This window comes from Lontra canadensis, unplaced genomic scaffold (genome assembly GCF_010015895.1).
Source record: "Lontra canadensis isolate GAN:19392208 unplaced genomic scaffold, GSC_riverotter_1.0 scaffold63, whole genome shotgun sequence".
In the NCBI taxonomy this organism is placed as follows: Eukaryota; Metazoa; Chordata; class Mammalia; order Carnivora; family Mustelidae; genus Lontra; species Lontra canadensis.
In genome coordinates, this window is record NW_022631057.1 from 9,024,889 (window position 1) to 9,037,070 (window position 12,182).

The 12,182-nt window shown below is 41.2% G+C and overlaps 1 protein-coding gene across 7 annotated transcripts in view; it reads left to right on the forward strand.

Moving 5' to 3' along the window:
- PPP1R12B (protein phosphatase 1 regulatory subunit 12B) overlaps nucleotides 1-12,182 on the forward strand; it is a 211,291-nt gene that overhangs the window by 68,353 nt on the left and 130,756 nt on the right. For all 7 annotated transcript variants that reach the window (XM_032878271.1, XM_032878273.1, XM_032878272.1 and 4 more), the window contains exons 4-8: nucleotides 94-253; nucleotides 1,547-1,691; nucleotides 2,933-3,007; nucleotides 5,671-5,750; nucleotides 6,854-6,993. In XM_032878271.1, the coding sequence (XP_032734162.1) occupies nucleotides 94-253; nucleotides 1,547-1,691; nucleotides 2,933-3,007; nucleotides 5,671-5,750; nucleotides 6,854-6,993 (600 nt within the window). The remainder of the gene's footprint in view (nucleotides 1-93; nucleotides 254-1,546; nucleotides 1,692-2,932; nucleotides 3,008-5,670; nucleotides 5,751-6,853; nucleotides 6,994-12,182) is intronic.

The following is a 12,182-nucleotide window of genomic DNA, read 5'->3' on the forward strand; positions in this document are numbered from 1 at the left end:
GCGTTTTTATTTATGATGTGTTTAGAATCTAAGGAAAATACCCCGTCAGATTTAAATGGACCCTGAGTAATGCTGGCTGTCTGGTTTCTGCAGGAGTTGATCTAGAGCAGTCAAGAAAAGAAGAGGAACAACAGATGTTACAGGATGCCCGCCAGTGGCTCAACAGCGGGAAAATTGAGGACGTAAGGCAGCCTCGCTCCGGGGCCACGGCCCTCCATGTGGCTGCTGCCAAAGGCTACTCGGAGGTCCTCAGGTATCGTCCATTTACGTCAATCAGGAGTTTGCCAGACTGGGAGAAGATGAGCTGGGGTTTGGAAGCAGGGGGTGAATTAGATTTTCAACTACAATGTGTTTCCTTACTGTTTTCCTCTCTAATCACACAGTCTTTTCTTATATTTTGCTGATAATAACCCATAGCTGGTCTCCCACCCTCCTGCTGTCACTCTAGCTTCTCACTAAGAAACAGATGAGGTGTACTGGCCTAGAAGATGACCTTACATGATCTCTTCCAATGCTATGACTTATCGTTACTATCCCAGCAGTCTCCTCCCCTGGTGACATGTAATACAGGACAGACTTGTGATTTGGGTCCTTTTTGGACAGAGGTAATTTCTCTGGGCTCTTTGGATTAAGGGTACAGATCTTGAGTGTGCAGTGTCCAGTTAGAGTGGAGTAGTTAAACTGATAAGAGGGATTTGGGTTCTGCTACTCTGCCTGTTCCATTTTTTCCTTGTCTGTACATGCTTTATGTAGCTTTTGATGCTTATGGGTTGACAGGCTTTCCCAGATGCTCGCAGCTGATAGCATTGTGTGTGTGGTCGTTGCCACACTCTTCCAGTGCTTCGCTTTCCACTGAATATGGGGTTTCTAATGGGTGTGGCAATATGTCGGTGTACTGTTTCTACCTGAGAGTGACATTCATATTCTGGTCATTTCTTAGGAGGTGTCTGGAGGCCCATGATATGGGTGACCTCAAGTCAGACCAGTGCATTTTGGGGTCTCAGGAATCATAACTTTCTTCCTCCATGCACACAGATTTTGATAGTTAGCAAGAAGTCTAGGCAAATACTTCGCAGAGTTGGGAGTTTGAGAGTCTGCAGTAAATATATGGGATCCTGCAAATATCAACTAGAAAGTTAGTAAGTAAAGAGCCCAGAGGAGAATTGAGCTCTCATTCTAGATGTTCTTTCCTCCCCGTACTGGGAAATGGAAAACATACCTTGTAACAGAGTTGTGATTTGGCAAATTTAATCAGGCTTTGGTGACTCTCAAAGGGATACACCTTTCTAAACACTACGCTTGTGTGGTATAACATGGATATGCCTGGGAAATACCTTATGACCTTTCACGGTGGTTGATAACTGCTGTCTGTGGTTGGTTCTCAGTGTAGGAACCATGAAGCCTGAGCTGTGCCTTAGAGGCCAGAAGTAATCACAATTTCCCAGTGGTTCAGGGCTGAAGTCTGAATATCAATTAGGTGATAGTTTATTTGCAGAAAATTGTAATATAGAGAGTGTAAGTGTCTTGTTTGGGGTTTTCTTTTTAGACTTTTAATCCAGGCTGGCTATGAACTCAATGTTCAGGATTATGATGGTTGGACTCCCCTCCATGCTGCTGCACACTGGGGAGTGAAGGAGGCTTGCTCCATCCTGGCAGAAGCACTCTGTGACATGGATATCAGGAACAAACTGGTTAGTATGCCTGACCCTCTAAAAGGGAGTAAAATTGGTGGCTGGGTCTCCAGAACAAAAGGCTCAAAGTTTCAGTTAAATGGCCAGACTTCCTGTCTAGGGAAATACATATCCCGAGGAGTTATTGGCTCGCTTCCCTGCACCCTTCTCCCTCCCCCGCTGCCCCCTTACCAACACAGTAGTGTTCGTTATGTAAAATAAAACTCTACTGATCAGCGTTCTGATTCTATTTATATTGAAGCCCCTAAAATCAATTGGAAAAAAAAATTCTTGCCCTTGACCAAAATGAGCACAGGGAAATCCTAAGGTTACTATCTATGGTGGCGTTATGAAGGATTTTATTTTATTTTTAATTCAAGGACTTTGATCGCTGAGCTCTACTCTCATCTAGTCATCAAAAAAATCATTATAATGACAAAGATCCTCGAGTCTGGCTGAAAATAGTTACTCAGCCTCACTAAAGGAACTTTAGAGGCCTTAGAACTCCTATCCCTACATCTAGTGATTTTCTAGGAATGCAGACAGGCTTTTTACTTCATAGCTGTTCTACCTGCTTCACATCTCTCCTGAACCCAGCTTTCATCCCCAGATTATGGGTTAGGGTCCTGAACTGCGCCAATGTGTCCTAAAAGAGATACCCTTCTCTCACTTAAAGGGACATGACTGCTGTGACTTAATCTTTAGTGCACATGAGCCCTGGACCCCCTTCTGAGGCTTTTAAAAGCCTCTTATTGAATTTATCATATATATTAAGTAAGACCACTTGAGAACAGGTACAAATAGAGATTTCACTTGATTATATGCCGAGGTGCAGTAAGCATTAGAGATAATTTGGTGATTTCCTCAATCCTGTTTTATAAAATGTAAAAACATGTATTTAAAGGATTTGATGTGCTTTGTTTTGGTTTGGTTTAGAGGAAGAGAGTGTGCATGGATGAAGGTGTGTGTGTGTGAGGGGCTGCAGAATCCTAAGTGGGTTCCACTCACAGAACATGACCTGAACCAAAATCAAGAGACGCTTAACCAACTGAGCTACCCAGGTTCCCCAGCAGACTTGCTGTTTCTTGTTAAGTTTCCTCTGTGATAGATGAAGGCATTATTATAATGTGCAGTAGATAAGTTAAGGAAGTAGCTATCACTGGAACCAATGCATAAAGTGAGTATTGACTATATCTCTGATAAAGTCACAACATCACTACTTCTGTTTTCTTTTGATCATGGTACCCCCTTTTCTGTGCCAGGGCCAGACACCATTTGATGTTGCTGATGAGGGTGTTGTGGAGCACTTGGAGATGCTCCAGAAGAAGCAGAATGTGGTAAGTCTATGGTTAATGCTTTAAAGCTTTTATAACAGTGTAGGTATTTCATACCTTGTTTTAGTTATGTCTGCTGAGAGCTGAAATGGACATACCTACATTTCAGAGATGACAGCTGTTCCCTTCAGGGACTAACAACAGTCTGTTAGAAAATATCCCAGAAACCATTGTTGTTAAAGTTTACTTATTATAAGCTAGCCTTCAAGCAGCTCAAAGTCAAAAATGATGAGAACAACAAACTAATAATTACCCTTGAGTTCTAGGAAGTGAATGTGGTATATTCAAAGTTTTTTCCAAATAGGGAGTACTAGAGTAGAGGACATCTTATAACTTTTTTCTCCCCTTATTGACTGAAAGGACATGTTTATTTAAAGCAAATTCATTACAGACAGAAATATATTTCTTTCTTAAAGAGGTTGGGTGAGCCTGGTGGTGGGTATTATGGAGAGCACGTATTGCATGGAGCACTGGGTGTGGTGCATAAACAATGAATTCTGGAACACTGAAAAGAAATAAAAAATAAAAAATAAATAAAATAAATAAACCTATCTTTTTGTATTGGACAATACTTGGTCAGTGATTCATACTTAGGATTCATCAGATATCCAGAATTCAATCCTCCTCTCCCTTCTCATTCTAAATCTTTTATTGTTTGCTTACGTGTACTGTTACATTGCTTAGTGCTATACAGGAGAACTACCTAAGTATGGTACTCATGTACAGACTGCGGAAGGAAAAAACCCACCCAATATCCAAAAAATGTGAATAATTCACATTTTCTACCTGTAAGTGAGATGAGTAATTTGGGCAAAGAGAATAAAGATCATCTACTGACGACCATCAGGGCTGATGTCTGAACAGAGTAGGAAAAAAAAAAACACTAGCTTTCCTTTGTGTTTTCCTTTGCATGAGTTGTGACTAGGGCATGTGAACTCAAGTTTAGGACAAAGGAGAGAAGCTTAGAGCAGTCCTGACAAAAATAACTATGGAGTGCCCTGGTGGCACAGGTCAACTGTATCCCACCTCACACATGTATGGCACCACGTCTGGACTGGTAGAGGGAAGATCCTTGTTACTTCAAGGCTTAGTGCGACAGTTGCATACATAAAGCTCAGACAAACACAACTTACTAGTTCATTTTGTTTTCTTTGGTAAGCTGTGGAACCAAGGCTAAAACATGGGACTTACCACACACTATCTGGGCTGTTATCTTGCAGAATCAGCCTTCCTAAGGTGTATGCTTTTTTTAGTTAGGTTTTTGTTGTTTTCTTAAACTTTTCATTCTGAAATAATTTTTAGAACCACATAGAAATTAGGAAAATAATAGAGAGTTTCAATGTATCGTTTACCCAGCATGGTTTGGTTTTTGAACATAAATTATATTTTCACTAAATAACATTTCTGCTTCTCTTTGCTCCCTGCATAACTTTGGGGTCCAGGGATATAAACTCATTTTGTCTAGAGTATGTATCTAAATACCAGATAATTTATTCTAAGGACTTATTTCCCCTTTGATACCTGTTTTTTACCTTGAGAACTACTGCTAGCCTAATTCAGGATATGGTCATAAAGAATTCTTTCAAAGTTCCTCCTTTTTTTTTTCTTTTTTTTTTAATAAACATATAATGTATTTTCATCCCCAGGGGTACAGGTCTGTGAATTGCCAGGTTTACACATGTCATAGCACTCATCATAGCATGTACCCTGCCCAATGTCCATATCCCCACCACCCTCTCCCATCCCCCCTCCCTCCCAGCAAACCTCAGTCTGTTTTTTGAGATTGAGTCTTTTATGGTTTGTCTCCCTCCCGATCCCATCTTCTTTCATTTTTTTCTTTTCCTACCCCCCAAACCACCCACATTGCATCTCCACTTCCTCATATCAGGGAGATCATATGATAGTTGTCTTTCTCCGATTGACTTATTTCGCTAAGCATAATACCCTCTAGTTCCATCCATGTCGTCACAAATGTCAAGATTTCATTTCTTTTGATGGCTGCATAGTATTCCATTGTGTATATATATCACCTCTTCTTTATCCATTCATCTGTTGATGGACATCTAGGTTCTTTCCATAGTCTGGCTATTAAGGACATTGCTGCTATAAACATTCGGGTGCACGTTCCACTTCGGAGCACCACGTCTGTATCTTTAGGATGTATACCCAGTAGTGCAATCGCTGGGTCATAGGGTAGGCCTCCTTTTTTTTTTTTTTTTTTTTAAAATTCATCAGAAGCCAGGTTTTTTTTTTCTTTTTAAAGTTTATTTTATTTATTTTATTTTAGTAATCTCTCTATACCCACCATGGGGCTTAAAGTCACAAACCCCAGATCAAGAGTCACATGGTCTTCCAACAGAGCCAGCCAGCCTCCCCTAGAAGCCAGGGTTTTTTTGAAGATTGAGTTTGGATATTTGATACGGACAGTTTTATTGAAGCTCTAACACCATGGTTTTTCTCTAACCTTGGATGAGGATTTTTGTCTGTCATTTTCTTCGAAGGAGACCAAACTGATGGGTTTCTCTCTTTCTCAGTTCTTTCTTCCCCTTTTGGTGTTAGTCCTGTCTTCTTCAGAATGACAGTACCATTTTGAGTTCTTCTCATTGCTGCTGATTTTTACCAATCATCAGCTTCTTCCCTTTCCTCTCTGTTTTCTCAATTTCCAGCTTCGAAGTGAGAAAGAGACACGGAATAAGCTCATTGAGTCAGACCTGAACAGCAAGTTGCAGAGTGGACTCTTTAAGAAGTAAGACATTCGAGACTTGAGAAATGCAATGAGCTCTGCTGTGTTTGGGTGCATATGTGTGTGTGACATACTTAGCTTGAAAATTTATACAGGAAAGAAACTGTGTCGATTTAAACCAAATGATCTTTAAACATGTGGGAAGTTTGAGGGGCAAAAGAACTGGCATTGATACATGAGGGAGACACTGAGGATGGATGAATGTGTTGTTGTTGTTTTTTTTAATTTATTTTTTTAAAGATTTTTATTTATTTGAGAGCAAGAGTGCAAGCATGAGCAGGGAGAGGGGCAGAAAGGGAGGGAAAAGCAGACTTCCTGATGATCAGGGAGCCCAACACAAGGGATATGGAGCTTGATCCTAGGACCGTGAGATCACAACCTGAGCCGAAGGCAGACCCTCAACCAACTAAGCCACCCAGGTGCCCCAGGTGATGATGTTTTATTTTTTTATTTTTTAAAGATTTTATTTATTTATTTGTCACAGAGAGTGAGTACAGGCAGACAGAGAGGCAGGCAGAGGCAGAGGGAGAAGCGGGCTCAAGGAGCCCGACGTGGGACTTGATCCCAGAACGCTGGGATCATGACCTGAGCCGAAGGCAGCCGCTTAACCAACTGAGCCACCCAGGCATCCCGGTGATGATGTTTTAAATTTAGAAATTAATTGAGACAGTGTACAACATATTTTCCCCCCAGCTTAGGAGTTCTTAGTCCTAGCTACATCCTTAACTGTAAGTGCTCTGAACTCAGGGACATGTGTGTTTTGTTTATCACTGTTACCAGCTTGATTCCTAGCAGGTAATAAGCACACAGTAAACATTTGTTAAGTGACTTTTTAAAACATTTACCTGCTTCATCACCGTCAAGATTCATAGCCCTCCTTTTTCCTGTGTGTTGAACAGGCTAGATCTACTTAAGTCATATTCTAAAGTATGAACCTTATTCTGCAAAAACCCAAGGATTCAGAAGAATGTAAAGAAGGATTTGATGTATTTCTGTTATTGCTTTTACACAGAAGTTTATGGATTTGTTTTCCTTATGTTTGATTGTCAATGAACTTAAATAGTTTGCCATTTCTGAGTTACACTCAAATTGTCATCTCTAATTAGCAAAGAGAAGATGCTGTATGAAGAAGAGGTACCCAAGTCCCAAGAAATGGAGGAAGAAAGCAAAGAGTCCAGCAGCTCCAGCTCAGAGGAGGAGGAAGGTGAAGATGAAGCTTCTGAGTCAGAAACTGAGAAGGAAGCAGGTAATGTAAAGATGTTGGTAGCAAAGGTCCTCTGTTTCCATAATGCAGGGAGATAACTGCTTATCAGAGCTAGGAGGCCTTAGAGGACTTTAAGTTCTTTATGTTTAGTTTTCCAAGATAAGATACCAAATTTTGAGTGAAAACTTGGTTGTAAAAGCTGTGAGCTAGGTTAGAATATGTGTATTAGTATCTATGTAGCCGTATGACAAGGCACACACACAAATTACTTTTTTAAAAAAAGATTTATTTATTTATTTATTTATTTGAGAGAGAGAGAGGGAGGGAGAGAGAACGAGCCAGCGCCCAAGCGTGTGCTTGCGAGCAGGCAGGGAGGAGAGGGAGAGGATCTCAAGCCCACTTGGCACTGAGTGTGGAGCCCAATAGGGCTCTTGATCCCATGACCCTGAGGCCATGACCCAAGGGGAAATCAAGAGTCAGATGCTCAACTGACTAAGCCACCCAGGTGTGCCGCAACCCACCCCCCTCCCGCAGGCCAAAATTCTTGTGTAAAGGAGCCAACTCTCTGACCTCAGGTTGGTAGGGTATAGAGACCAGATATGCAGTAGGCTGAGAAGTGAGATCTTGCAGTCATATTTGGTCAAGTATCTTTAACCAGCTGGTGAAAATTTGCATTTAGTTTTCAGGTTCCTCTGATTCCCTAAACAGAATCCCAAGATCTTTTCATTTTCCTTCTGATTATGTGAACCTCCTTCAATTCCTGAGTTGGGGATTGAAGAAGGAACAAAATCATATTTACCTTTATGACTCTTATTGATATTATATATGCTTCATGTGGCATTTCTTAAGGTTATCATATGGAAGCCCAACAGTGAGAGTGAGGTGTTGAACATGGTTAGATCCACAAGTTGCAGAAGTACCCATTGGTTTTGATATACAGTCAGGCAAACATTGAGAAAAGAGATACTGGGTTTTACTGAATAGAGGTTCAACGGCAACAGAATAGTTCTTATGGATAACTGGAAGTTAACGATAACTAAGGTTTTGTTTTGTTTTGTTTTTAAAGATTTAATTTATTTATTTGACAGACAGAGATCACTAGTAGGCAGAGAGGCAGGCGGGGGGGTGGGGAAGCCCGCTCCCTGCTGAGCAGAGAGCCCGATGCGGGGCTTGATCCCAGGACCCCGAGATCATGACCCGAGCCGAAGGCAGAGGCTTAACCCACTGAGCCACCCAGGTGCCCCAACGATAACTGAAGTTTTATAGTACATGTGTCCTGCACTCACTGGTTTATATTAGTATATTAGTATTAGCTCACTGAATGTCACCAGAGGAAATTAAAGATCATTGATTGTATAGAGAAGATAGATACCAACTAAGTTTGTAGCATAGGAGATGACTTTTTACTCATGGAGCCTTGAATTTCTATTATTAAGCAAGCACAACTTGCTCTGGAAATGCTAGTCTAGTACCTATCAACATTTGTAAATGTTCATCTTTTTTATGTTTTTATTATTTATTGAGGACTTACATGTCTTAAGCTTCAGGAATTAATTACTATCTGGTCTTGCTCTATGCTAGATCACTTTGTTAGCTACCAAGGTATTTGAAGAATGGGAGGGAGCTCCCTGAACTACTGGAATTGCTTTGTGATATGTTCCCAGGCTTCAGGTCTCTGGTCCCTGCAGCCCATCTCTGCATTGCGGTTGGAGTAAAACACCCTCAGCTCCCTTTGATTATATTACACCCCTGTCCAGAAACCATCTACGACCTCCTTTGCTACTCCCATCTTTGCTTGTAGAGTAAATCCCAAGTCCTGTAGCCTGACCTTCAAGATCTTTCATAATCTATCTCTAGCTGAGCTTTCCAGTGCTATCCATAGGCTAGCTGGATACTAGCCAAGCTGGATTTCTTGATTTCCCCAAACATGCCCTTAGTTTTCCTACCCCTGAACATTTATTTGCACCTTAGAATTCATTTCTATCAAATGTTTATTGACTGATTTCTGTTACAAGCTATAGGATTTACTGGAATGAGGAGCCCTTCTTTAGGTTTTTCTATATAAAAAACTGAAAAGGAGTGGATTGCTTCACTGTTCTCCCACCCCATGATAATTGCTCCCCTGTTTGTATCCCTCTAGCACTTCATACTTACCTCTGTTGTAGCACTCATCATTCTGGCTGGGAACTCCAGGTTTATCATTTACTCCTAAGTCTCTGCATGACGCCTGACACAGGATAGGCATTCATGTTCATTAAATAAATGCTTTTTGTTGGATACATCTAGGACATACAGGGGAATAGGAAGGCATGTACATGAATAAAATACATGTCACATGAGAGATATAAATGTTGTCAATGGTATTCACTAGTAAGAGAGATTATATTTAGTTTGGGAGATTATAACAACATTTGAGTAGTGCTTTTTACTCTGCAGTGTACTTATAGCCACACCCTGAGGGATGTGTTATCACCACATTTTAGAGTGGGAAATTGACCCTGTAAGGGGTGAGGAAAATTGGGTCTCATAGCTGTCAAGTCGTGTGCCTGAGATCCTGATTTTGATCTGGGACTCCTCAGAGTAGCAGGGGCAGAGTGAAATGTGGAAATCATCTGCCTAAAAGGTGAAAGCTAAAGGTACGGGAAAGGAGGAGATTTCCCAAGGGAGAGATTGTAGAGAAAAGATGTACAAGAAAGAGTCATGGGGCATGCTTTGTTTAGGAGGCAAAGAAGGTATGGTCAGAGAGGTTGAGGATAACCAGGATATGTGTTTCTGCATCAGGAAAGCCAGGGTAAGGGGATGCCTGTGTGACTCATTCAGGTAAGCAGCTGCCTTCAGTTCAGGTCATGATCCTGGGGTCCTGGGATGGAGCCTCATGTCAGGCTCCTTGGTCACGGGGGAGCCTGCTTCTCCCTCTACCTCTGTCTCCCTCTCCCTTTGCCTTCTGTTCCCCCTGCTTGTGCATGCTCTCTCCCTCTCTCTCAAATAATTAAATAAAAGCTTAAAAAAGAAAGAAAGAAAATCCAGGGTAAGAGTAGGAAGGGAGAGGTCAAGAAATAGAGGGCATTTAGGGAGTCTGGTAATCTCAGCAGTTTCTGTAGCCTGATGGAGGCAGAAGCCAAATGGTTCTAACAAGCTTCCCTGGTCATTTCTGCCAGTTGAAGTTTTCCTCATATTTCAAAGCCCAGCTCAAATTGCTTCTCTTATGAAAAGAAGTTTCTTTTATGAAACGTGTTTTCATCACAGAAACAAGTTTTTTCCCCCTTCTCTGACTGGTAGCTATCTGTTTGAACTTCTTTCATATTACCCTACCTAATAGTAGTGTTATTTCTGTTTGTTTCTCATCTCCTCTCTTCTTCCCTTACCAGCAAGTTTCAGAAGCACTGAAATGTGTTGTGTGTTTTGTTTATCTTTCTGTCTTCCATAATGTCTGGCACTGGGTCTTCTAAGTGGTAGGTGCACGATAAATACACATTATACATAAGTGTATATTGGAAGAATATGGGGAAGTGGATTATATCTAAACCTTTCCAAATGCCCAACACATTATATATGTGCTAAACAAGTATTTCATTTTTTTTAAAGGTTTTATTTATTTATTTGATAGAGAGCACAAGCAGGGGGAGGGGCAGGCAGAGAGAGAGGGAGAAGCAGGCTCCCCACAGAGCAGGGAAAGCCCGATGTGGGCCTCAGTCCCAGGACCCCAGGATCATGACCTGAGCTGAAGGCAGTCGCTTAACCAACTGAGCCATGCAGGTGTCCCTAAACAAGTATTTATTGAATTCATTTATCCTGTTTTTAAAGATCCACAGAGTAGGAAAAGAATTAACAAAACAAGATGGGATCGGGAGGAAGATAAACCATAAGAGACTCTTAATCTCACAAAACAAACTGAGGGTTGCGGTGGCGGGGACAGGGGGACGGAGAAGGTGGTGGGGTTATGGACATTGGGGAGGGTATGTGCTATGGTGAGTGCTGTGAAGTGTGTAAACCTGGCGATTCACAGACCTGTACCCCTGGGGCTAATAATACATTATATGTTAATTAAAAATTTAAAAAATTTTTAAAAAATATCCACAGATACAGTCTCATAAAATGACAGTTTTCATGTGTCTTCCATGTAAATGTAGTTGTAAAGAATACTAACTCTCTCTTGAGGTGAATGTAAGCGGTTTGATCTGGATTTCTGTTTTCCCCTTTCTTTTACTTATTCAACTTAAACACTTGGTATATTAGTTATCTATTGCTAAATAACAAGCCATTCCTAAATTTAGTGGTGCTTAAAACAACTATTTATATATACCCAATTCTGTGGGTTGGCAGTTTGGGAGGGACTTCCCCGGGATGGCTTTTCTCTCCGTGTGGTAATACTGGGCTTACACCTGTGTTGGTGGTCAGTTCGTAAGTTAGCTGGGGCTGGCTGCTCCCGGATGGCCTTACTCACCTCTCTGGCGGTTGGTTAAAATGAAGCAAGTGGGCCATGTTCATCAAGCAAACTAGCCCCTGCTTCTTCCCACAGCAGTTGGATTCCACAGGAAGAGAGGGCAAGCCTCTGCTTGTGTCACATTTGCTAATGTCCCAGTGGCCATCAAAAGTCACATTGAGGGGCGCCTGGGTGGCTCAGTGGGTTAAAGCCCTGCCTTTGGCTCAGGTCATGATCCAGGGTCCTGGGATCGAGCCCCCATTGGGCTTCCTGCTCAGTGGGGATCCTGCTTCCCCCTCTCTCTCTGCCTGCCTCTCTGCCTACTTGTGATCCCTGTCTGTCAAATAAATAAATAAATAAAATCTTTAAAAAAAAAAAAAGAAAGAAAAGAAAGTCACATTGATAAGCCCAGAGTTAATCTGAGAGGCCACTACACAGGGGTATAGATTCATTGAGGGTTCTTACTATAATGATCTGTCACATTTGGGTAGTCAGGTGTGCTTCTTGGGGAGAGAGATACTCAGATAATATTTAAAGAATGTCTTAAATATTCATAATAACCACAAGAAATGATAACATTAATAATAAATAACTCTTTACTAGGGACTTATTATGGCCATTAATAATGCAATTTAAAAACATTATCTCTAGACTTTATAGCAATTCATAGGTAAGAATTAAAATCCCTGATTATTCAATGAGAAAAGAGAGGTTCATATATGTTAAGTAATTTGCCCAATGTCCGCAGCTAGAATGTGGCTTAAAATTGTCCCGTAATTCATAGGTGGATTACTCTGGGGCCCTATTT